This window comes from Micromys minutus (assembly GCF_963924665.1).
Source record: "Micromys minutus genome assembly, chromosome: 3".
NCBI lineage: Eukaryota > Metazoa > Chordata > Mammalia > Rodentia > Muridae > Micromys > Micromys minutus.
Window position 1 is genome coordinate 27,831,538 of NC_137972.1, and position 27,343 is coordinate 27,858,880.

The window sequence follows — 27,343 nt, forward strand, 5'->3', positions numbered from 1 at the left end:
ACTCGGGAACTCTGGCTGCTTTAACTGCTCAACAACAGTACAGCTGAACCACACACAGGGCACCAGACTGTGTGTTGCTCTAACAGCTGGCTCCCTAGGAGATTACTAAAATGAAGCAGTTATCCCATGCCTATTTTGGTGGCCCCACTCTTTTCTGCCTGTCCCACCCCGCCTTTTCCTGCCTGTCCCTCGAGCCTCGGAAGGGCTGATGCAGATGTCTCCTTAACACTAAGTACCCAAGACCATTTTGACCACTTTCAGCAAAAAGAAGCTTCTCCAGCCAAGGCTGAGAGGAGCACTAAGTGGGTACAAATGTAAATATTTAGGAGCTATTTGGCAGCATAGCCATGTCGTAGGGCAGTAGTAGGTTCCTGTAGGCCTAGAGCCCTGACACACTGGGTGTCTGAGACAGAGCTGCAGGGAGGTACTGAGCCACACACAGACAGGAAGAGGAAGAACACCTGGCCAGAGGGGCAGGAGGCCCTGTCCCAGAAAAGAACAGTGTTCTCCTCAAAGGCACAACCAGCTTCCGGGGAGTGGGGGTGGGGGGTGTTCTTAGCTCAGGAAGTACCCAGACTCAGAAGAGACTCAGGCTTATTCTATCTGCTCAGATAAGCCTTCTGTGTGGAGCCTCTTCTCTGTGCCTTCACTTCAGGGTGGGAACAGAGAAGTGCAGAATGTGATTCCAGGGACTTCTCAGTTGGGTTGAGCCACCTCCTCAAGGCTCTGCTGCCCACAGCTAGCTTGTGATTCTCTTTGACTTTCCACTCCAGGATGCTGCTTCAAAACCAACTCTCCACTTCTGTCTTTATATGTTCCAGTTTGTGTAGGGGTACATGTGCTTGTATGTACCAAGCCATGATTGATATCCAATATCTCCCTCACTTACTTTCCACTGAGCTGGGACATCTCACTGAACCCGAGGCTCACCAGTTCAGCTGGCTGATCTCATGTCCTCACGGATACTAGGGATCGAGCTTGGGCCCTCATGCTTCTGACAACTGCATTCCTGCCTAAGCCCCAGAGTCAGCCATGTTTCTCTATCCACTACTATACAGAAGAAAACTGAGGCATGGGGTGAGCTAAAGATCTTGGGCCAAAGAGTAAAAGTTGGGAGCAGAATTCAGACCTCGAATCTCCCACATGGAACCTTAACACAGCTTGGGCATCTATGTCTCTGTGGCTTCATCAGAAGCTGTGGGCTGTGTCTCTGTGTGTGCCCAATGTCATCTTACTTGCTGGGGAGGAGGCAAGAGACCTGATGGATTCTGATACTTTCCTCACCCTGCAGGTGCCACTCCCGAGAGAGCCAGGCGGCCATGGTGAGTCAGGAGATGTTTCCAGATGAGACCCGCAGTGTGAGGATGAGTGAAGAAGCTGAGTACTGCAGTGAGCCCAGCCTGCTCTCCACAGATATGTGAGCCTCCTGCCCCAGTGACCCTAAGTATAGGACAGAGTGGGGACTGAGCAGTACTGAGATCCCACCTCTAGGCCAGACAATGGCATGTCTGTAACACCTACCCAGGATTCCCTCTACAGCTTGGATTGCCTCACTGCAGAACACTCTCAGGAAACCTTTGAAATAGCGCTTTTTAAACTTTGGGACTGTGATCAAGGTGTATTTCCTAGTGTGAGTCAGTATACTTGTATACTGATGCTTGCATAAATGTGTTATGGAACAGCTTCTTTTAAGGCTGCCCTGAAGGGGAACAGTTGGCACACTTAGGGATGCTAGCACAGTTCTCTTGAGAATGTTTAGCTCCCATCTAGCTCTCCGAGTGGCTGTAATGCCCATCTGGTGAGCAGTGGTACTCTGAAGAGTTGGACTGACATACAGTTTATAAATAACTAAACAAGAGGGCTTCAAAGGTGCCAAACATGAAAGAAAATAAAAGGGGGCTCTTAACGTTTAAAAAACAAGATGAAGAGATTCTTGTTCTTACTAAATACTTTCCTGACTCCGAATAAACCAACTCTGAATCCAGGAGGTTTGTGCTAACCAGTTAGGGAGCTAAGAGATCACAGAAGTGGGAGAAATGTGGAGCTTTGAACCAGCTACCCACAGACTGCTATCAGTGCCGAGGGCCACAGACATGCACAAGTCCGTCAGCAGGGTAGCCAGAGTTGGGTGCCAGGCCAAGCAGAAGTCAGGTCTGCGGGAGAGTGGGCACAACTGAGGAAGAAGAAAATGTGCCGGAGTGGGCTGATCTAGTCAGGGATGGAAGCAAGGCTGGGCAGCGTCGGCACATGAGATCCTCATGTCCCAGTCTTTCCCTGCAGATAAATGCATTGCCGGAATCAGTGTGCTCGATTGCAGGGTGGAATTCAAATCAGACAGGCTGTAAAAGTGTCAGACTTCAAGATGTAAAGAGTTCTTAAAGCATAGCTTAGTGGTAGAGCATTTGCTTGGCGTGCTTGGGGTCCTGAATTCCATCATCAGTATTGCAAGGAAACAAAAATAAACTAGACACAGTCTGTGATCCTATCTACACTGAGGTTTGGGCTACGTCTGGGCTTCCCAAACTGAAGACTGGTCGGTGGAGGGTCATGCAGGAATGTCAGTGGGTGATAACAGTCTGAAAAAAAATACCAACTAAAGTAGTCCAGAAATGGAGAATAGGGTACATGCAGCTGAGGGAGTGTCTTCCTGTGGCTGGGAATGTCTATGATAGCAGGGATTCGTGTATAATAAATTTCTCATTGTGATACAGCATCAAAAAGTTTGGAAGCCATTAACTAGACAACCCTAAGGTCTGCTCTACTGTCTGCTGACTGGACGGTTACATGACCACTCTAGGCAGTGGCTTGTGTGGTTTTGGTAGTGAAGGGATAGCCATGCAGAAGTGTTGGAGGGGTAGGGGATGTCGTGGTAACACTGAGAATGGCCGTAGAGAACAGTATAGACCTATAGACAGGCATTTAAGGTCCTTTTTAAGAGAATGTTATATGGGTCTAGAATTCTTTCTCCAACTTTCTCTATACCCAAGAAAGTCTCCACTGGCTGAAATCAGAAATGCAAGAAAGGCTAGGGTCTAGGATAGGAGCTCAGTGGTAGGATGCTTATCCAGCATGCGTGAGACTGCATTCCTGTCCTCAACCTTGCGGGGGAGGGACAAACAAAAAATCGACACGAGGTTCTTGCACTGGATATATATCAAGAGCTGGGACCCCTGACAAGCAGCATATCCTGACACCTACTCCCCACAACACAGTGTAGGCACACAAACAGACATTGCCTTCACTGAGGAAAGCAGAAACTGCTTTCTGGGGATAGCAGCTGTCCTGACAGGCCGCAGCTCTGGGCCAGTCTTCCCGAATAAGCATTAATGCCTCTCCGTTCCAGACTCTCTTACCAGGAGGATGAAAACCGACAACTGACCTGTCCAGAGGAGGACAAGAGGGAGATCCAGCCATCTCCAAAGAGGAGTTTCCTTCGCTCTGCCTCTCTAGGTAAACTCACACCTGGCTCTGCAAATGTAGACGTAGTCACCTCCAAGATGGCAATGGTCAGACAGCGAGTGGCAACCGAGAAACTATTTGGGCCTCACTCAGACAACCTCTAGAGATGGCCCGGTAGACATGCAAAGTGACAAGCTAGCTCTTCAAAGACGTAGTCTGTTGGAAAGGGACATAGACATTGGCTACTCAGATGCCTCAGACACAAAAAAAAAAGAGCTTGGGGCTGACGGCACTGACCCTTGTACCTCAGCAGAGAGTGAGCCTGTCTTAGCTTTCTGACTGTATTAGCTTAAACATGAGAAAGACTAATTTGAACTCACAGATTTGGAGGCTTGGCTCGTTACTTTGGGGCCTGTGTCAAGGAGGCACATCATGATGGGAAATGTGTCCTTTGCCTCCTGGCCCGGAAAGAGACCAGTGTCCCCTGTTCACTTTGAAAGACATTCCCCCTGGTAGAAAGCTTCCCATGAAGCTTCACTTTTTAAACAGTCAATCAGTCTTTCAACCCTACCAAACTGGGGACCCAGCCTTTAATGCATGGCCCCGGTAAACATTGTGACCAAACTGTAGCGGAGCTGTCATGGGCCGGTGCCATCACCTGAGTCCTGATTCTGCTTCTCTGGCTACTTTTGCAGGTCGAAGGGCCTCCTTCCATCTGGAGTGTCTAAAGCGACAGAAGGATCAAGGGGGAGACATCTCTCAGAAGACAGCCTTGCCCTTGCATCTGGTTCATCATCAGGTATCAACATCTATGAACAGGCCACAGCCGCACACCCTTGGATGACAGTAGTTCCCCCAGATACCCTTCTGGCTTCCCTTCTCAGACCTCTGTGCATCAGCCCCTGAGCAAGGCTGACCACTTCTCTACACACAGGCAGATCTTCATGAAGTCACAGTGAGGATTCCTGGGGGGGGGGGGGGTCTAACTGGAAGCTTCAGGGCTCGTGAGCTTTCTCCTCACAGTGCACAGATATCCCTCCCCCGTCCCCACACTGCCTTACCCTGCATTTACCCAAATGGATACAGTATACCTGGGGATTGATGGGACCTGGAACTTGGACTTAAGAACAGTCTGTCTGTCCACTGCAGTGTAGATATGATGGTAGCACCGTCAGCAACACGGTTGAGGGTAGGAAATGCTGGGCATGGCTTGTTGTAATCACAGCATTCAAGAGACTAAGACACAAGGATAGACTGTTTTAGACTAGGCTAGACTGACAAAAAAAAAAAAAAAAAAAAAAAAAAAGACCCAGAGAGACTCATTTTACACAATCCGTCCTGGTACAGCCAGGAGTAGAAGCACCTACACCATACTCACTCTGAGAACGAGGAAAAACATTTACACTATGGCCAGTATGTTACCTGTGGCAAATGGGCTTCTACCTGAGCACCCCAGGTTACCTTTTTAATTACAAACTCCCTTTGGGGCATGTGCTTTCAACGTGTGTGTGTGTGTGTGTGTGTGTGTGTGTGTGTGTGTGTGTGTGTGTGTGTGTGTGCATATGCATATGTGTGTGCATGCATGCGCATGTGTGTTTGCTAAACTGATATCACTTCAGCTCAAAGCCAAAGCACGGTCTAAATAGGGATTATAGTCATAAACTTTTCCAACATAATGCACATAGCATTGTGCTCCCCTTAGATTTCCTGGTACCCAGAAGCTGGGAACCCTCATGAGCTGAGAAGTAGGAAGAAAAGCAGGCTGTAGAGACGCTATGTGTGCTATTTAAAAAGATTTCTCCAGCTCGGCTCGCCTGTCTGCCCTCAGGCCATGGGAAGGAAACCGTTTCCCCTGCTTATCTTTCTGCGGCCTCCAACCCATCCTCTCTGTCTCCCAGAGATGGACATTCCCACCATGTGGTGACATTCTTTTCAACAAGTGTATCACACCTGAACAGTGGACAGTGCTGAGACAGTCACAGTGACAGTGGGAATTCAGACCTACCCACAGGAGTCTCAGAAGCATTCGAGGACAGAAGGCAGGCGTGGATTCCTTTAGTCATGGGGCAGTCTAGTAAGAGTCCACAACACACTCTGTGGAGAATGACAAGAGTGCTACCAACCGGCCTATCTCACTGTAAACGTTAAAATTATGGGGGGCTGGAGAGATGGCTCAGTGGTTAAGAGCACTGACTGCTCTTCCAGAGGTCCTGAGTTATGGTGGCTCACAACCATCTGTAATGGGATCTGATGCCCTCTTCTGGTGTGTCTGAAGACAGCTACAGTGTACTCGTATATAATAAATAGATCTTTTTTTAAGAAGTTAAAATTATGGCTACTGGCTACTGGTGTTCCTAGGTCTCTCTGATGGACACTGTCTCTAAAAAGCCTTATTCTACTTGACATCACAAGGACCTATAGGTCAGTTCGTAGAGAGGGCTCTGGTGAACTGCAGCTCTGTGTACCACACATCATCATTGTCCTCTCTGTTCTGATGGGAAAGCCAGAGTGACCGAATCTAGATGGTAGAGCCAAATGTGGGATGATTTATGCTGTACTCAGTTGTAAGGTCCTGAGCTAAAGGGAACTGCTATTATGTCAGAAGGAAATGCTCGTGAAACTATATCTGGATATTATTAAATGTTACACCAGGTCTCGGTGAGGTAGGCAGAATCTTGACTTCCAGAATTCTAAGCAGAACTCACTGGAAAAACATTAGCTTCAAAGTTCCTCAGAAGGCAGAGGGGTGAAGCCTCCTGGTAACTCCTGTTTCTTATGTCCACAGGCATTGGCAGTGGCAGGCTTGAGCCCCCTCCTGCAGAGAAGCCATTCTCCTCCCACATTCCCCAGGCCTTGCCCCACACCCCCTGTCACTCCTGGCAGCCGGGGCAGGCCCCTACAGCCCATCCCTACCCTAAGGCTGGAGGGGGCGGAGTCCAGCGAGAAACTCAACAGCAGCTTCCCATCCATCCACTGCAGCTCCTGGTCTGAGGAGACTACAGCCTGTAGTGGGGGCAGCGTGGCCAGGAGAACCCGGCCCGTCTCTCTCACCGTGCCCAGCCAGGCTGGAGCTCCAGGGAGACAATTCCATGGCAGCGCCAGCAGCCTGGTGGAAGCGGTATGTAAATTCAAGCTGGGGGGGGGGGGAGGCGGGGGACAGAGAGGGCCCAGAAAGCAAGAGACTTTGGTGCAGAGAAGAAAGCCTGACTCCTTCCCAGGTAGATTGGGTGTCAAGTGTATAAACTAGAGAAATGCTGAGGGAGGGAGGGAGGGCATGGTCTGCAGCCAATCACCACCATGACCTACAAGACGATGACCACTGGTCGTGATGCTGAGGGAGAAAGCCCTTAAATCGAGGGTCCAGTGGACCCTGTGAAAAGCTCCACTGCTTTCCGGTGCTCACATTTCTCCTACCAAGAGGGCCACGCTTCACTATGCTCAGCTCTGACAGCTCAGGAGAGCACCCCCCCAGCTTTGGAAGCTTACCAAAGGAAACTGGCACTTTTCAGGGCTTCCTGCAATTCTAATGCGCGAATGGTCATGTTCACGGTGGCATCTTTTTTCCCTTCCTGGGCTTCTGTCTTTTCCTTTAGAGATATCTGAGTGGCACCAGTCCTCTGCCCTTGAGGACCATCTATTCCAACCCTAGCACCGCATTTTCAAAGCGGTTGACAAACTGTAACAAACCGTGGTCCTTAGAAACCATCTCCTAGGAGAACTGGTGGAGGGAAGACTTGGCAACAGAGATCTCTCCAGTATGAGGCCTGTAATGGAGTCAGCCTCCATCACTGGACATGTCAAGCAGAAGCTGCATCTGTCCTGTGGTCAGACAGACCTACGAGTGGAATTCACTCGAGTAACCTCTGGTGCTTTCTAGCTCTGAAATCCTGAGTTTCCCTCTGAGCTGGGATGTTCCTTATTCATCTCAGAGATCTGAGGCTCTTTCTACTTGCAGGGACTGTAGTGGAGGAAGACATTGGGAGACACGAGTTTTAGCTTTCTAGTTGCAGGGACTGTAGTGGAGGAAGACATTGGGAGACACGAGTTTTAGCTTTCACGAGCTCCCACTGTGGTGCTGAGGACAAACAGAAATAAACACAGTGTGACCAGAACAGGCAGGGTGTCTGTGCAAAATAAGGAGAGATGCAGGCAGAGGAGGAGGAACAGGATCCTGGGGGAAAGAGACCACTGGGACTCGGCCATGTTCCTCGGCCCCTAGGCTCAGAGACTTAATCTTCCCTCTAACTAGTCACTTAAGCAGCTGTCAGGAAGGACGGACACATCTGCAAACCTCCTAAACAAAAGCTAAGAGTGCATCTTACCCTGAGGCAGACAGCCTGCCAGAGGTAGGAGACAGGGCTTGACACTCACCAAACCAAAGTGAAGGCTTCTTGGACTGATAGGGCAATGTGAAAGATGCCTTTGGGGGGGGGGGGGTGGCAAAGAGGAGAAAAAAAGAAGGCTACTAAAATCTGTCTGTAAAAATGCAAAGCAGAGCCCCACTGCAAGTTTCTCCTTATTTGGTGATAGTGGCTGAATCCTCTAAAACCCTCTCCTCTGACCTGTGCATGCCCACTTCCGTTCAGACCATACTCCATCTCTATATTCCTGTGAGTGTCTCTCCTAGCACACAAATACAAACACACAAACGTACATACACACGCCGCACCCACATGCACACATATTCACAGCCCACACACATACCCACATGCTCGTGCATAGATGTGCTGCCTGAGTACCAGCCTGCAACTTCCTCCCCAGGGAACTTGGAACTCCAGTGACCACGCCCCTCTCCTGTTCTTGCCCCTCCTGTTCAGGTCTTGATTTCAGAAGGACTGGGACAGTTTGCTCAAGATCCCAAGTTCATCGAGGTCACCACACAAGAGCTGGCCGACGCCTGTGACATGACAATAGAAGAGATGGAGAATGCAGCAGACAACATCCTCAGTGGGGGCGCCCAGCAGAGCCCCAACGGCACCCTCCTACCTTTTGTGAACTGCAGGGACCCGGGACAGGACAGGGCTGTGGTCCCAGAGGACGAAAGCTGCGCGTATGCCCTGGGGCGAGGCCGGAGCGAGGAGGCGCTCCCGGACAGCAGGTCCTACGTCAGCAACCTGTAGTCCACGGGGCTGGCGAGACGCGGGTGTTTTTTATTCGTTTCAATGTTCCTAATGGGTTCGTTTCAGAAGTGCCTCACTGTTCTCGTGACCTGGAGGTAACCGGAACAGCGTCTTCATTCACTGCTGTCGGGATAAGCCTCAGAGCTGGGCGGTGTACGGAGTCGGCTTTTCAGGGGAGAAGGCCAAGGCCGTGGTGCGGGGGCTCCAGCACCTTCCCACGGCAGCACCGCCCAAAGGACCCCACCCCACCCCCTAAGCAAAAGGGTGTTTTCCCCTTGCTTGTATAAACAGTCATTTGCACATGTTCTGTCTGAGCCTGGCCTTCTCTATGGAGCAGGGCCCCAGGGATCTATGGCAGGAATGGGCCAGTGCCCCCAGTAGGAGCCAGGAGGTGGCTGCAAGGTTCCCAGCAGTGCAGATCTGGTCCCTATGGTCCCTTCAGGGACCCTTCCCCTGCAGGAGCTGAGATGCAGGTGGCAGGAGCCAGTGCAGACCACACCACCAGCCCCCAGCTAGCCAGGGGCGCAGGCTGCTGCCTGGTGCTCTGAGTTACATAGTTTGATGGTACTTGTTAGCATGTTGCGGTTTTCTGGGTTTTGATTTCTTTATTACTATTTGTTGCGTTTTCCCACAGGGAGGGGAGGAAGAAGAGCGTTTACAACTGTGCAGCCTCACTTCACTGTCTCCACACTTGCATATTTAAGTCGGATTTGGTTTTCTTGTATTCTTTAAATGGTGCGATCCACCCCCCACCCCCACCCGCATTAAAATAAGGGTTCAATATCACCACAGGGAGGTTTTACCTGCTCTGTGTATGCCCAGTAACATGTTACAATTTCCTTAAGTAAAAGCAATTTTATTTTTCTTTCGGGTTTGGTTGAGCATCACACTCTGCAGGTTAACAGTCAGTTAGATAAGGTAGTGTGTGCCTGGGTGACTGAGCCTGGCTCCTTCCTATGCTGGGCATACGGATTGGTACAGGAGAGAAGAAATATGGGCATCTTTGTGTCACACGTGTGTCCATAGTAGGTCGTCTGTGTGTCTGTGCACCCACACGGTATGTGAGCACCCCACCCCGCCCCCACACATAGTCTGTAGATCCCCGTTTGACTGCAGGGAGTTCTAAATCTGGGGCTATTCGAAAGCAAGAACAAATCACTGTCTCTGCTTCTGCTTCTGAAACGAGAATCGGTAACTGCATTTTCTGTCCCACGAGATATGCAAAAGCAATGCAATAATATCCATTTTAAAATATGATTGTGAGTTGTGTCAGCATTAAAATTCTATTTTAAAAAAAACACAAAATTTAAGGGAAAACTCAAGAAGACATTTTGCTTCGATATATTCTGTGTAATGTTTTATTGCATTGATAATGTTTCTGTTGAAGAAACTGTTATACTTGAATTCAGGTCAGTTTCAGTATTTTTCAAATATTTTTTTAAAACTGAATTGCAATTGTGCCAAGCAAATATAATGACTTAAGTTTGTTTTAAAATTCACTTCTTGTATATTTTGCTGCATGTAAAGTAAATCATTTTGTATTTGGAGTGTGACAAGCTTTACCTTTGAGCTCTTAAGTGCTTTTTCTATATGCGGTGGGGGAAAGATGGTTTTTCTTTCATTTGCAAAGTGAACAAAGGTCCCCCCCACCCCGTGTAAGTCCTCACGCTGCTCTCTACAGGCAGGTCTGGGAGGTGCCATTTTGCATATCTTGTGTTTTGCTTCCATATCCCTCAGTATTTCCAAAACCCCAGCCGTGAGATTGCTCATGCGGCATCTTGCTTTGCGAGGTCAGGATGTGTTCCACCCGGGTCTTCTGCTGACTTCGGCTGCTCTCTGTGGATACTTGTCCAAGATGCTCCAGCATCCTGTGGGAAGAGGTGGATGGCTTTCCCAAGCACTCCCACAGCATACATCTCAACTGAGAGAATGAGGTGACCATCAGACTGGGGCAGTTCTGGGATAGACTCACCTTTGACCCAAACACAGACAACCATAGTTGGGGGCTGGCGAACAGTGACTGGATGGACTTGTATCCCTTCCAGAAGATATTCATCCTTTCCTTCTTCTGAAGCAGGGAGGCAGAGAAGCGGGGGATCTCGACCAGCATGGAAGCATCAGGATCTCACAGGAGTGAAAGGAACAGATGTGTGGGGCTTTTATTTAGGATCCTCTGTATCTGCCTTCAACAACCCTTAGTGCTAGGCCCTTCTATTGTGTCTTAATAAGAATGGTTGAAGAGGAGGGGCTTTAAGGAAAATAAGACTCAACCATTCACTCAGAATTTACCTACGGAGTAGCTTCCAGTCCCAGTGTCCTTCCAGCCATTTATGGAGATTGTATGAGAATCTGCTAGAAATTTCAGCAAGGATATTCCTCAGTGGCAATGAGTCTGTTCTTGCGAGTTGTTGCATGAAAATGCAGAGAGAGGTACCCAATGTTTGCAGGTTAACCGGAGCCTAGAAGCAGCTTCTCTCCTTGGATTACCATGTGCCACTGATCAAGCATTTATGTATCCTTGTAGCACCCATAAGGGCTTCTAGAGACAATAATTAGATGGTGTCCTTTGTCTTGTTTCTGTGAAGTTCTGCAACTGTGTTAATGAGGCTTTAGTGGTAGAAAGAGAGCCCTACTGACTGGTCTTGTGGTTCTTGTTTGCATCTGTGCTCCCAGGAATATGTGGTATTCTGATTGATCCTACACACAAGTGTGCATTCTCAGTCTACCTGTGCCGCCTTCTGTTTTCCTCTGGACACTTTGATCCACATTGCTAGATTCCATTGACCAAGGACATAAGCAAGCTACAAGCTGAGTTCTTGCAGCCCCTGCCAAAACTCTGCCCAGCATCATTCCCAACTCACACCCCTTTCACCAGCCATACCCACACAGGTTGCTTTCTCTTTATGGCCAAGAAAACCAGAATAGCCTTTCACTCCTATAGGGACAATGGGCCCCTGGTCTTTCATGCTTGGCTTCAGGACCACCTGCATGTCACCAGACAGTGGGAAACAGTGTCTAAGAAAGCCAGTGAACATCTACACCAGACTATCTACTCTTCCCAACATGAAATTTCCCCAATGACTATTTTGAACATAATTATCAAACCTTGTGAAATCCTGACAGTTCCTGGATGGCAGGGGGATTAATGTGCAGCTAGGAACCAAAGGGACACAAAGGAGTGTAGATCATATGTTTTTATCTGTCCTGTGACTGGCTCTTTCTCTTTTGTTTCTGATCTTGTCATGTGTGTGGCCATGACATAGTCCAAGTAGCAGACAAGTTCAGTTAAGTTCCTTTCTGCCTAATCCTAGGTTCTTTGTATCTTCAGATGGAATAGAGATTTATTTTTCCTAGACCTTGTTTAATTCATAAATGTTTTTTCTATTAATTGGGGTTCCCATCTTCATAATCTGACTAGGAACCCAAGGCACAACTGTGTCTTTTACCCTCCTCTGGTGCCTTGGTTCCAAATTCTGGAACTTGTATGAAGAGAAGGTCTTAATTCCTTTCTAACAGTTCTCAAACATCCAGAGCTCTAGAGAAATCCAACTGAACATCGACAGCCCTTCTTTTGCCAAAGTCAGCACATTTCTGGAACACACTGGAAGTCAGTAGAAGGAATGTGGCTGGTGTATAGAGTCCTGGGGACATGCCCCTGCTGCTCCTAAATGTGGGCCAAGAGAGCAAGGATCTAGGTCAAGTACCGTGTAAACTCTGATAATCAGGGTTTTTAGCCTTATCACACAACTTTTCAGATGTCTCCAAGGAGAAGGATGGCCCCTTCATTCTGGGACCCTGAGTGACTGAGATGTCCTCAATCATGAGCTAGGGAAAGGAAAATGAGCAAGGAGCTGAGGAAGGACTGTCTGGATTTCAGAAGAGCTACTCAGAGGCCAGAAAAGCTGATATTACGTGTCCTGACTGATTCTGTTCTTCGACAAGCCCTGGCTCTGAAGCAGGTGTCTGCAGAGAGAGAACTAGAGGGATGAGGAGTGAGGAGAGGTCATGGCTCGACCCCCTCTGGGTCATCTCACTGTATGAAAAGCTCTTTTGTGTGGTCACCCTGATGCCAGCCTTGGCAAAGGCTGAAGGCTCACTCCATAAGCTGCTTTGCAAGTTACAGGAAGAAACAATCCTCACCCCGGGTGTTTTCCCAGCCAAATCAACCCAGCTATAGAAGTGTGGTTCTTGCCTGGCCATGTGACACTTCTCTACTGTGTCTGCCAAAGAATTTGCCAATGGGGAAGTCGTTGGGGGAACTTGGCTCTTGCTCACCAAAGTCCGTGTTCTACAGCAGCTGCCCTGGGGAAAGGCATCCTGGAAGCTGTGAGGAAAAAGTATCCTATCTATGATGTCAGGAAGGGGCACCTTCGCCTCCTTCAGCATTTCGTTATTCTTCTCTCTCCTCTTCCCCTTCCTCCTCTCTCTCGTTTCCCCTCTTCCTCTCCTCCTCTTCCTTCTCTACAAACCCAGTGAAGGAAACAGAGGTGAAAGGAACCCATTGGATATTCTTACAATGTTTTGGGGGGCGTTTGTTTGTTTTCATATGCCATATTGTCACCTTGCTAGGGAGTCAGTTGAATGCACACACACACACACACACACACACACACACACACACACACACCCTAAGATACAAGTGCTGGAGGTGATGGCCACATAGTAATCTTTTTTTTCTACAGAAGGGAAGGGCTGTGGTAGGCATGTTGAACCCTTCAATCTGTGTATCCCAGAACGCCTATGAAGGTGACCCAGCACGTTTACAGATGATGTCCTGTTATAACAGAAAAGCACAGGGTGCCTTTGAAGAGGGACACAAGGAAGAAACTAGAACAATTTCCACGGGTAGACATGGCACTAGTGTTCTTCATCTAAAGTGAGGAAACACTGCCATTCTTATGCTCACCCTCCTCCAAGCATCTTAAAAACTTTGATCCACGTAGAATGTTAGAAAGACGCTGGTCTTCCTGGCGTGTTAGCAAAACCTGTTAAGCCATCTCTGAAAGGGAGTTGGAGAATGGAGCCAAACAAATCAAGCATTGCAAATCAATCCAATGCCATGAGCAGAGTGAACTGAGATCTATCTAGTATGTTTCTCATAGGTCTCTGCTAGCAATAAGGAAGACCAGGCCAGGTAAAACTCAGTGCAGATGTGAAATGTCATATCACCAGAACCAAGTTTTCTCAGATGCTCACTGATTTGAGGTATAAATCTTGCATCCCCATGGGAAATCCTAGGCACTGCACTTCCCCAGAATCTAAATGACTTGATGGTGTAAAGCTTACAGAATAGGTGACCCATCACTTGTTCCAGCAAAACTGAGGCAATTATTGCAAATTTGCCACCTAATATCCCCTCATGCCGTGCTCAGTAGGTTCATTGCAGAGACAGTTTGGGAACGCAGAAGCTATAGGGGACTGGAGGACTGCTTTGGGAATGCAGAAGCTATAGGGAATTGTAGGGTTGTTCTGTTTCTTGTATTTTTCCCCCCTTTTTGGGGGAACAGTGTGAAGGTACTAGTGGTTGAACCAAGGGCCTTATGCATGCTAAGCAAATGCTTCAGCTTTTATTTCAGATAGTTTTTGCCTCCTAGGATTTCCCAGCATGGAGAAACACACCAAAGTTAAAAGCAGAAAGAAACTATTGGTAATTAAGGACAGATGATTTATAAGCAAGTAGGCCCTGCAGAGGGCCCCTTAGAAAGTGTCACAAGGACCCATAAACTATGGGCACCTTTCTGTTCTGCACACAGCACACATCCCAGTCCCTCAGACTTGAAATCCACCTCTCCGCCTTCCTCAACCATGAACCTATCTGTCCTGTCCTGCTTGGACATGTGCTTTTTTTTTTTTTTTTTTTTTTTTTTTTTTTTTTTTTTTTTTTTAATTTGCCCAGTGCCCTAAACAAAGCCTGGATGACAGAGAAATTGCAGGGCTTAAACATCTCTGTGATGACAACAGTCAAGAACAACCTGTGGGAAGAGATCGTCATTGAGAAATAGGGTGGCAGAGCCCCGGAGTGAGCGCTGCACTGTCTGGTACTCTCATAAATACTGCGATTCCACTTCGGTCTGCGAGGGTTACTAAGGAAAACTTCCCTCCATGAAAAGGGTCCACAGAAAGCCGCACCCTCCACTCCCGTGTGTGTGCTCAGTCCACTTTTATGTCCCCAAGAAAACCTGTCATGTGCCATGCCTGTGCCCAGAGAGGCATGGAGAGATGAACAGGCTTCCAGACCACTCATACTCACCTGCCCATCCATCCCACACCTGCCCCTCCAGGCTCCACAACACCACAATCTGACTGTTGTAAATATTGTTGTACAGTTTGTAATCAACTACTCCTGTCGTCCAAGGCCCTGCCTGCTGCGCCTTCTCCCCCTCGAGCAAGGCCAGGGAATCTAGAAGGGAAAACCTTCAAGGAGAGCTTCAGGGTCCATCTCTGTGTGAGACGCTACTGTATATTCCTGTAAGATTGCATTTTTATCTAAGGAATGATGTTATTTAAAAAACAAACAAAAACCGCAAAAAAGAATTGCAAATAAATTTCTTAACAATGTGGATCTTGGTTGAATCAGTATCTCCCCTCCTCCACGCCTGCCCTTTTCTCCTGTTCCCTAGAGGTCACAGAAATAGATTTAACCCTCAATATTTCACTTGTATTGGATCCTTCAAAAGTGCAGGGTTGGGGGGGGTAGGGGATGTGACTCCAGCATAATCTTTAACTTCATGACCACAGTTGATCTCACTGTTTACGTCTTCCATCTTTGAAAAGGTCAACACAAATGGCAAAAGATGACTTAGGAAGCAGAAGAGGATAAATGAAATGGTCAGCTCAGAAATTAGAAGCACTGTCCCCTAAATAACTGATTTTGGACAAAGTGTGGAAGGTGTGATAGGGAAGACACTGGGGAGATAAAGTTGGGTGTGCAGGACTTAGCAAGCTACCAAATGCAAAGTTCACTGGCTACTAGGACTAGAACTGGCTCAGACAACGCTTCCAGAATAATCCCCATGAGAAAACAACCATTGCAGAGCTTCCAGGAGGGCAGGGGAAGAGCATCAGCAAGCTGTCTCCTGCTTAGACAATGACTCTCCCACTGGACTCTGGCTCTGTGTAACTCCTCTGGAGCTCTGGAATCTGTTGACACCTTGAAGTACCCAAAGAGGAATGCCTCAAAAGTCAGTTCAGCTTTTAGCCCAGCCCAGGAATATATATATATATATATATATAGAGAGAGAGAGAGAGAGCCTGTGGAACCCAGAGTAGATGCAAAAGCAGATCTCCCCCAAATATTAATGAGCTGTAACCAGCAGAGATGGCTGTGTCTAGTCACAGAAGTGCAAACACAGAATCAGGAAGTCTTTATTGTAGCCCCATCACTGAAAACTGTTTCCCCATCCAACTGAAGTGACTCCCAGGATTTAAGGGACCAGTACCTGTTTTCATCCTCGTTTTCCTTTTTTCTCCTTTCAGAAACTAGACATTAAAGACGAATGCATCCAAAAGCAGCTATATAGCTGGAGAACCCTAAAAAGTGATTGCCCATAACAAAGAAAAGTTAGTCTCAGAAAAGATGCAAGAAAGCCGAAATTTATCCATCATACCTATCAAAACTGGTCTGAGAATGGAGCTTACATCTTTTCCTTATCGGTTTATAATATAATAAATCCCAGTACTCCGGGAGCCTGAGGCAGTAGGGTGGCAATGAGTTTGAGGCTAGCCTGGCCTACATAGTGAATTTCAGATCAGTCTGAGCTACAGAGAGACCTTGTCTCAAAACAAAAACAACAGGCGGAAAAAAATCCACCAAGCAAATCAGATCCCATAAAGAAAGAGCAAATAATAAGAAATGTGGGGGAAGGGACATCTGATTTACCCACAAATAAAAACGTGGCAAAAAAAAGTTACCACGTTTTTAAATTCAACTATTCATTTTGCAGCAAGAAATCACAAAAGAAACCAAAAATAGGCAATTATGACTCATTTGAAAGGGAAAAAAAAATCAACAGACCTGGTGAATAAGACCTGGAAAAACTACTGAACAAAGATTACTCTAAGTTACATTTGCTTATTTATTCGTTTATTTATTTTGGAGGAACGGGGCATGCAGCCTCACAGTACACATGCAGCCTCACGGCACACATGTAGCTTCACTGTACATATGTAGCTTCACGGCACACATGGCAGTCAGAGAACGACTTTCAGGAGCCAGTTCTCTCTGTCCAGAGAGCCAAGTTTCTTGATGATCTAAACTAAGAAAGACATAGAGGAAGTCAAGGAAATGGCACTAGACTAGAGCGACAGGTCTGTAATCCTAGTGCATTGAAATAGAAACAAGAAGACTCCAGGGACTTGCTGAGCAGCTAGTCTAACCAGTGAGAGTCAGCTTCAGGTCAGTGAGAAAACCTTTCTCAAAACTTAGAGTGCTGAAGAGGGCAGGGTGAGGTGGGAAGAAAAGAATAGAAAGGAAAAGCTGGTGATGGTGGTGCACCTTAATCCCAGAGCTCAGGAGGCAGAGACAGGAGGATCTATCTCTTAAGTTCGAGGACAGCCAGGGCTACACAGGAAGGCCCTGTCTGGAAACCCTACTTCCCCAAAAAAGAATTAAAGTGAAGAATGACAGATGGAGACACCGAACGTGGGTGCTTATGTGATGTGGAACATGAACCACAGATTAACAGTAGTTTGACCCAAAGAATGATTCTTTTAAAAGTCAATGGATTCAATTTTCAAATTCAAGATAGGGATCAGCAGAACAATTTGGATTTCTGTTTTGTTTTAGAAACAAGCTGTCTCACAGATGTCTCTTTAAAAGCTTAAATCTTAAAGATCTGGTCTTAAGGGGGAAATCACATGATCATCTCAATAAATACACAGTAAGCTTCCGAGTGTTCAACATGTCTAAAGGTAGTGGAGAAATTAAGAATAGGCAGCAGATCCCTGAAAACAGTGAAGGCTACACCTGACAAGCCTACCGACAGCGCAGGAGAGAGGGCAGCAGAGAGCATGGAGACAGATGCCCACTCTCTCCACACGTATTTAGTGAAGTTCATGTAGTATTAAGCCAAGCAAGAAGACAAAAGATATAAAAGGTATAAAATTGGGAGAGGAAGGAGTTGAATTCTCCTAATTTGCAACTGATAATATATTTATAAGATCTACAGACTATACCAGAAATCATATAGATTTAATAGTTTCAGTAAATTTGCAAGATTACAAACCAACACAAAATTCAGCACCATTCCCACATGCCAAAAACAAATGGAAAACCATCCAACCACTAGGCATGATGGTACAGGCCCTTGATCCTAGCACAAGAAGGCAGAGGCAAGCCTCATCTACAAAGTGAGTTCCAGGACAGTCATGGCTACTCAGAGAACCACCATCCGTACCCCACCAAAAAAGAAGGAGGAGGAAGAAAGAAGGAGGAGAGGAAGAGAAAGAGGAAGGAGGAGGAGAAAAAGGGGAAGAGGAAGAAGGAGAAAGAGGAGAGGGGGAGGAGAAGAAGATGAAGAAGAAGAGGAGGAAGTGGAGGAAGAGGAAGAAGAAGGAAAGGAAGGAAGAAAGGAAGGAAGGAAGGAAAAAAGAAAGGAAGGAAGGAAGGAAGGAAGGAAGAAAAGATTCTCATCACAATAACCCCTGGCAAAATAAAATACCACCGAATAACCCTGATGGCTGGCACTTAAATACCTGTAAAATGAAAACTTGAAGACATTTAAAAAATTAGAGATACTATATAATGAAAAGAGACCTTATGTGCACCCAAATTGATAGACTTTATACTGTGAAAATGGCTAAACTACCAAAAGTGATTTGTAAATTCCCTGAAATTGCCATTAAAATTACACTGATAATCTTCACAGAAATTGGGAAAAAAAAATGAAAGCACAAAGACCACAAACAGCCAAAGCAATCCTTTGACAAAAAGAACACAGCTGGGCAGTGTTGATGCACACCTTTGATCCCAGCACTCTGGAGGCAGAGGCAGGTGGATCTGAGTTCAGAGTCAGCCTGATCTACAGAGGGAGTCCCAGGACAGCCACAGCTACATAGAGAGACACTATCTCAAAAAAGGAAACAAAAAATAAAAGCCATTCAGGAAATGGAGCCAGTAAAACTGAGTATCTACCTGCAGAAAAAGGAATTTAGGATCTTACACAAAATCTGAAAGTGCAAAAGAAAACATAGATAATACACTCCCCCCCAAAAAAAAGAAAAAGGATATAAACAGATACTTTATAAACAGGAAACAGTTCCAGGAACTGACAATTGGGATCATATGAAATAAAAGGTTCTGCATAGCAAAGGAAACCATCAGCAGACTGAATAGATTACCCACGGAGTGAAAGAAAATCCTTTTCAGACAAGGGGGTTAATATTTAAAAATATATAAAACTTAAACACCCCCAAAGACCAAAGCTACCAATCAATAAATATATGAATGAAATGAACAGACAATTCTCTGATGCAGAAACACAAATGCAAATAAGATTTTCCCTTAAAAAACTGCAGATGAGTATTTTTGAAAGTATACAGCATCTTCAGCCACCTAGGAAATGGAAAATAAACAGCTTTGGGATTCAGCCCCCTTCCCAACACCACCAACAACAAAATGCTGATTTGGATGTAGGGAAAGCTGGTCACTTAATCTCTGCTGGCAGAAGGGCAAAGTCATATAGCCATGAGGGAGATTTCCCAAAGAATTAAAGACAGACTTCCATATGACTCAGCTATACCACCCGGGCACAGATGAAATAAGTCTATCCTACCATACAAACACATGCACATCCATGTTTATTGCTGCATTATTCACAATAGAAGAGAAAATATAGCCATTCTAAATGTATATCAACAGATGACCAGATAATGAAAATGTTTTATACACACACACACACACACACACATATATATATATATATATAACTTTATTCAGCTGTAAAAAATAAAAATAGGTTTCAATAAAATGGGTGGATCTGGAAAGTCTTATATTAATTACTTGCAAAGACAAACAACAATGAAAACAAAAGCCTTCCACATGTTCTTTCCATGCATTCCCTAGCCTAGTGTTTATTAGGTGTGTATAAGGCGTGTGAGTGCAGTATAGGCTATGAGCTAGTAAGGAGAACATGCAAGAGGAAAATGAGGGCCTGAAGAGAGTTTGCAACAGGAAATGTGTCACACAAGAGCAGAAAGGCTACTCAGGATGTTCAGTCAAGGAAGGCTGAAGGGATTGGGGAGGACTGTGGAATGGGGAAATCAACAGAAATGAATTTTGTTTAAAAATGTTATAATGAAGCCTACCGTCATGTATACTAATTTACATTATTAAGATAGACACACCTTTAATGCCAGCACTTGGGAGACAGAAGCAGGCAGATCTCTGTGAGTTCAAAGCCAGCCTGGTTAGCATAATAAGTTCTAGGACAACCAGAGCTATAGGGGGGGCAGGTTGGGGAGGGAAAGAAAGAAGAGAAAGAAAAGATAATGTTTGTGGAAATGAAGCCAAACCACCTTTCTCAGGGGCATCAGTGAAATGTAAAAATTTTAAAATAAACTGAAAAGAATTACAAGGAGGAATGGAAATAAATTGATGAAAATGCATGATATGCGTGTATAAAATTTTTAGGAATTAGTTAAAAATACTATATTATTAAAATGAAGAAGCCACCTTGATATAATAAAAAGGCTTGCACAAAAAGCCCACAGTGAACATCACACACTCGGTGGTGAAAGACAGACAGGTCCCTCTGAGATTGGGATCAAGTCAAGGATGCCCACTTCTGCCATGTCTATTCAAAACAGTGCCATGAGCTCTAGGCAGAGCAAGTAGGCTAACACAAACTCAAGGCATCAAGTAGGGAAGCACAAAGAAAAGCAACCTATTGTCACTGCTGTGATACACCCCTTCATTGGTCACTTTTCTACACACTAACACTACACAATACAGAAATGAAATGAAAACAGTCTTATCTATGACAGTAATAGCAAAAAAAGAACGAAATGCGTAGGAAGTCATTTAACTAAGGAAGTTTTTTAAAAAATCTTATGTGAGAGAAACTACCAAGTATTTCCAAATGAAAAGACATAATAAGAAGGCACACATTTCACATTCACAGATAAGATGTCAAAACTACTCAAAGCAATCATAAACCTCCATACAATTCCTATCAAACTCTCAATCACACTTTCTGCCAACACAGAAAATCTATTCTAAAATTCATAGAAAACCACAAAGGAATCCAAATATTTGAAACCTTCCTGAAAAAATAAGAGCCTTATGCTTGCTTTTCAAAATCCAGAAAGCAGTAAGGTTGTAGGATAATAGACTAAACACAGACATATGGGCCAATGGATGGTACAAAGATCCCAGAAACAATCCCCCATGCACATGAGAAGTCCATCTTTGATGAGGACTGAAGACCATTCATTGCAGGAAAGGTCAGTGCCTTCTATTGATAGGTCTTAGAAACTCCAATGTCAATGTGTGGGCAAAACTGAAGTTATAGCCATATCTAATGCACCACATGGAAACTGAATTAAGGGTATATATGAAGGAGCTAAAATTACAAAATATTCTAGAAGTAAATACAAGGAAATGGAATTATGACACTGGGTTGGATAATGGTTCTTTTTGACACAACACAAAATAAAAATTGGCTAATGCTTAGACTTCAAGAAATCTTAAAACAAATGTGTCTTGCTAGGCGTCAAGGTTCATGTCTGTCACTCCAGCACTGAGAAAGCTGGGCTAGCTGGATTCCAAGCTTAAAGCCAGATAGTGTTACATGTGAAAACTTGCTTTAAAAAAAAAAAATGTTTTAAAGGAAGCCTAGAGTGTTAGAAGGAAATATTCGTAAATCATATATTTGATACTGTGGCTCATGCCTTTAATCCCAGCACTCAGGAAGCAGAGGCAGGCAGAACTCTGAATTTGAGGCCAGCCTGGTCTACACAGTGAGTTCCAGGGCAGCTGTGGCTAAACAGAGAAATCCTGTCTCGAAAAACAAAGAAAGAAAAAATAATGATAAGAGATTCAGGGTTAATATTCAACAGCCAAAAACCAAATAACTGATAAAAATTATAAAAGGTGGCAAAAACTTGTGTAATTTTTTTCCAAATGTGTGTGTTTCCAATAAGCACAAGAGAAAAATAATCAAAAGCATTAATCATTTTTGAAAGACAACACAAAGCCACCAACTAGTATGGCCAGAAGGAGGCAGTGGAGAAGGAATAAAAGGAACAGGGGGAAAGTGTTGACAGGGATGGAGAGAAAGTCTGTGGAGAATGGGAAATGGCACAGCTGCCAATGACCATTTCTCAGGCAGCCAAAAACAGAATTGCCATGTGACCAGCTGGTCTATTTCTGGATATGTCCAAGTAATTGAAAGCAGAATCTTAGTTGCTCATAACGGCTGAAACGGAAGAACCTGGAGTGCCCATCAACAGTGGGATGGGAGCATTAAATCCAGTGCCTGCCTGAAGCGTCTCATTATCTGCCTGAGAGCGGACATTTTGACGAGTGCTGCAGGATGGAAGGACCTGGAGGAGAGGAGGGTGAGTGTAACAAGGAGTCGGGCATCAGTGTGCTCCCACACATATGCCGCATTGCACGTAGCTAAGAACCAGACACAAACAACAATGGCTGAAGAAGGTGGAGGGAAGGCAAGGCGGGGGTTTCTTTCTGACAAGTATAAATGTTTGGTTTTGTGAAATAAAAGGTTTCCAGACAAGACCGTGGTGGTGGTTGTATATGACTATGGGTGTATCAATGCTATTGGCTATCTGACTGAAAACTGTTTCCGTGGTCAACTATATACTGTGAAAATTTTCCCACAGTCCAAGAAATATATGTAAAATTATTTGAATATAATTTAAAACATGAAAGAGCAATCTAGTCTTCCTATTGATGACGAAAGCGACTTTTGGAATTGCAGGTATCAGCCATTGACCCTCTCCTCCAGAGCCTTCTCAACCTTCCCAATTACCAGGACCTGATCTCAGTATATGGAGTTCCAGGACTAAAGAAGGAAGCAGGGGATTGACTGTAGTGGGATATTGTCAGTGTGACTCTTACCTTGTCCTCCAGGGCATCTACTAGAGGAATTTTTCTAGCACAGGAGCATCTTGGCAGTTGGGAGCCAAGGAATACCTCAAAGTCACATCATGTAACAAACTTACACAAGAGATTTATTGGGGAGAGACACAGAATGGCTCTGCCTCTGACCTAGAACAGAGACGGCAGTGTTGCATGGAGATGGGGGCTTTTATAGATTTTTCTTTGGAGCATGGGCAGTAAAAAAGTATGTGGCAGGAAGTATTGTTTGGCCATTAATTCTGAGTTACAGGGACAAGGATTTCCAAGTCTCAGGAGCTCAGGAGCAAGGCAGGGGCAAAGTGTTTTCCCCTGGTCCTGGTCTTAAGGTCAAGTCAGGGGCGGGTGTTCTTTCCTGGCCCTTTTTTCCTACACCTCTGTCAAAGAAGTGTCACCTCCACTGCAGAAATTAGACGAATGTTCAGGGACTTGACAATATGAAGTAAAAGAAAAAGAAGATTTATAGGTATTAAGGGTTCACAAAGGGTTTTAATACATTTCTTGTACTTCAGCACCATTCAAGCCTGGTTATGACATGCTATGACATGGTGTCACCTGCAGGCATTCTGCCTAGCACTCTTGAAATTCCAAGAACATTTTCAAGAAAAGGAGATCATGCTATATGCAGGGTGCATGCTATACCCAGGGTGACCATATAACATGTCCATATATAAATGACCACAAAGGAACCCAAATATTCAAAACCATCCTGAAAATAAGAGCAAAGTTGGAGCCTTAAGCTTGCTTATTTCAAAACCCAGAAAGCAGTAAGGTTGTAGACTAATATATTAAACACAGACATATGGACCAATGTTAGTACAGAGATCCCCGAAATAGTCCCCCATGCACATAGAAAGTCATCTTTGAGGAGGAGTGCCTCCCAAGTTCTGGGTTTAAAGGCATACTGCTACCATACTCTTTACAGGACTTCTGAGAGTAAAGAACACATAGCCCCTTGGTGGCACCAGACCAACTGAAACTTTTGGAGCCTGAGGAAGCTGGAGTGTAGGTGAACTAGCATTTGGCAGTTAGAAGTCTGCTGGACTCCCCTTTGTCCTGTGGAGTCATGTATTCACGTGACTTACAGACTGGTCTTTATAAATAACTCAGACCTTATTCCACCTCTCCCTTCACTGTGTAAAGCTTTCCCTTCACACTTGGATTACAGTTGAGTCTGTGCTGCTATGGGCACCGCCTCGTGGGAGCTGATGCTGCCTGTTTCTGACTTTCAGACCTTATTTCCTACCTTCCCTGCCCCCGCCTACCTCCAGCTACAAGACAGATATATTCACTCGTGCCATTTGTCCATGAATTTTCCTCCCAGCTTCAAGTGTACTGTTATACCTTGCTCCATGATGCTAGAGCTTGACCCTGAAAGTCTGTCTTCTCTGTCAGCCAACTTGTTGCCAATAGCAGGGTTGTCAGTAGCAATCAATGTAAGGGCACTGTAGTGCTCTTTCAGAGTTTGATGACTTCCCTTTCAACTTGGGAGGACCTTCATGGCATGACCTGAACCAGCAAGACCTGAACTCAAGACTCCTGAATGGTCTTGAGTGGAAAGGCAGGAGATAAGTCATAAAGAAGACAAGATATAAAGAAGACAAAAACAATACCTGAGACCAGAAGGTCTTACATAAGATGATGACTTATGCCGAGCAAGTTTATTAAGAAGTCCAGCATCAGCTGGGTGGTAGTGGCACACTCCTTTAATCCCAGCATGCAGAGGTAAGTGGATCTGTGAGTTTAAGGCTACCCTGATCTACAAAGTGAGTTCCAGGACAGCCAGGGCTACACAGAGAAATCCTATCTTGAAAAACAAAACAAAAGTACAGCATCATATATACTATTTGCAGGGAAAACAGTTGAGATCAGCAAAGAGCTAAATCAGAAAATGTTTGGTGAAGAGAACACAGGATACTTCAGTCACAGCTGCCTAAGGACAAGAGTTGGGACCCCAGAAACCACATCGTTGGCTCCTATGAGGAGGCACTGGCTCCTGTGCCAGACAGACCTTGTCAAGCATGTTCCTGGATGTGGACACAGAACTAAACTTTCCTCTGTCCTTTCATCAGGGCCACCGAGACAGCCTTGGGTTGTTCTGGCTCCCCATAAGTCAGGGCGCCAGTGATGCTCAAAGGTTCCAACCAACCAGTTCCTGCCTGGAGTGTTTTCAGCATCTCTCTGGGCCATACTCCCAGGCAAGAGGACTCTTTAGCCCTGGCAGACTGAGTGAAGGGCCCTTTACCGCTCAAATCTCAAATCACTCTGCCCCAGAGGCAGGAGCTGAATTTTGCATTCACTATTTCTGATTTGATAATTAAGACCTTTTCGAGTTACAATTCCCATTCATATTTCTAGCGTGCTGTCTGCTTCCAGTTGGCAGTAGGAGTGGTCGGTGGAGACAGACTCAGCAATGAGAGCACAGGCGTGTTCACGTGTCATGTGTTCAGCTTTGAGGTTCTGGTCATAGGAAAGCGCATGTCAGCATACCATACATTCCATACATTCCACTCTAAGTGATTAAACCATCACCTGTACAGTGTTTTTGATAACGTGTTAACTGAAGCAGCCCTGGGGAGCCCAAGGGCTGCTTGGTTGCTGTGGGAATAGTGCTCAGCAAGCCTGCACCCTGTAACTGAGTCCCCTGGAAATAAAAAGAAACAGCCAAATTTACAGTATGAGAATCAGAGGGTTCCATGACGCCCCGAGAATATCACTCTTGGTAACTGCAAGACCACTGTTGTTGGAAATGAAAATCATTTTCACAAAATCAACTATGCAAGTGACTGGATTAAGTAGCAGTTGAATTCATGACCTTTGTGAGGCTTTCGTACAGATGCAAGATCAGGGTCTTGAGAGGGAAATAATGAGACCTGATACTTAGGACTGAGAACCCCAGCCTTCTGTTCCTGGAGCATGTTCTGATAATGTCTGGGTCAGAAGCCTAGTAAAGAGCTCTCCATAATTACTTTCTTTGGCCCTAAATTGCAGCTTGAATAAAAATCCAGCACACTTCAAAAACTCGGGTGCACAGTCTGATGAGGAGGACACATTTTAATCCGTAAAAATATTGGGAAACTTTTACAAAAAAATATGTATTAGACCAGGATAAATCCTGACTCCCTAACAAGTAGAAGACCCCTAGCAGGTAGAGTAAAGCCAAAATGTAGGTTATCCAGTTCAGCTACAGTTCAGTAATTCTATTCTTCTATTCCAGGAACTGGCTGACCATAAAGAATCAAGGTTAGGGTGGCTTTGTTCCAGGAACTGACCATAAATAATTTAAATTAGACAATCTTGAGAAACCAGGTGTTTCCCTTGTGATTCTTCACTGGTATTTTCAATATTTTCCATGACGCCCTCCCTACCCTCTTTGGGTTGTGGTTTTCTCCTTTAAATACCCCTTCTCCAAGCTACTCGGGGTCCAGCTCCTCTACCCCTGTGTAGGATATGAGTCTGGTTCCTGTCAATTCCCATCAATAAACCTCGTGTGATTGCAGCAAGGACAGTCTCTCGTGAGTTCTTGGGGGGTTGTGTTATCCTAAGACTTGAGTGAGGGTCTTCCCTCTCTGGGGGTCTTTCAACAGAACCATAAGAAATGTGAGTATGATTCTAAAAGAGGGAGACCAGAGTGGGAGATGACACTTTATTATAGCCAGCTTGTTTATATGGAGTGCTAACTGGAGATTCCAGGTCATAAAGTACACAGCTGGGTCTGCCTGACACTCAGACTCAATGGCCTTTCATTCAGTGTAGAAAAGATGCTGTAGTTTCCGAGGCATGGGGAGGAAAAAGAAGAACATAGAATCTATGCTACATTCCCAGAGTAGGCCTAGCAGGATTTCTCATCATCAAAGTATTGAAAGGCATACAGATAAAGGAACAGCCACAGCTTTTAGAAGTCTGTGGGTGCTTTCTTGGCATCAATATTTGTATGTATATTGTATATATATATGGGTGGGGATAGAAAGAGTCCCACAAATTAAAACAAAACTATGATACAGGCTCAGCAAACTGCTGGGATTAAGGCATTATAAATAACCACATAAATTCCCTCATAGAGCACATAATGTGTTTTTCTTTTACTTGGAAAATCATTGTCAGAAAATGCTGATGACTGTTTACCAAAAGATAAAAAAAAAAAAAAACCCACTGTAGCAAAAATTGTATGATCTGTATGTGCATGGATAATTATAAAATCCTCTATAAAATTCATTCTTACAAATTGGATAGAAGCAGTTTGACTGTTACTTGAAAAGGAAGTTTTTTTCTAAACTTGTCATTATGGTCTATTCCCTTTTCCACTAATATAAGTCCTTACCTTATTCTCAGAACTTTAATGTTTAAAATTTGCTAAACTAAAAAAAAAAAAATGTTTTGTTTTGTTTTGTTTTGTTTTGTTTGGGCAGGGTGGATGTAGGGCTGGAGAAATGGCTTATCTTCCAGAGGTCCTGAGTTCAATTCCCAGCAACCACATAGTATCTCACAACCATCTGTAATAGGATCTGATGCTTTCTTCTGGTCTGTCTGAAGACAGTGACAGTGTACTCATATAAAAACAAACAAACAAAAACCTACTCCTTTAATATTAGTAAATGTTCGTTTACCTATGGAAATCCCTCCTTGGAGTACATGGATTAGGAATAGAGTTTTGACTTTCATCTGCATAAATTATCAGAGCCATGCAGTACAGGAAGTAGCAAGAAACTGAGCTTCTGAGAAATAGACA

At 45.0% G+C, this 27,343-nt stretch overlaps 1 protein-coding gene across 26 annotated transcripts in view; it reads left to right on the forward strand.

Annotated features, from left to right (window-relative positions):
* CACNA1C (calcium voltage-gated channel subunit alpha1 C) overlaps positions 1–8,595 on the forward strand; it is a gene marked incomplete at its 5' end in the record, with an annotated part of 581,859 nt that extends 573,264 nt beyond the window's left edge. For all 26 annotated transcript variants that reach the window (XM_080914120.1, XM_080914140.1, XM_080914139.1 and 23 more), the window contains 5 exons: positions 1,292–1,417; positions 3,344–3,450; positions 4,095–4,198; positions 6,185–6,517; positions 8,217–8,595. In XM_080914120.1, the coding sequence (XP_080770246.1) occupies positions 1,292–1,417; positions 3,344–3,450; positions 4,095–4,198; positions 6,185–6,517; positions 8,217–8,519 (973 nt within the window). In that variant the 3' untranslated portion in view covers positions 8,520–8,595. The remainder of the gene's footprint in view (positions 1–1,291; positions 1,418–3,343; positions 3,451–4,094; positions 4,199–6,184; positions 6,518–8,216) is intronic.
* Positions 8,596–27,343: the final 18,748 nt, after the last annotated feature.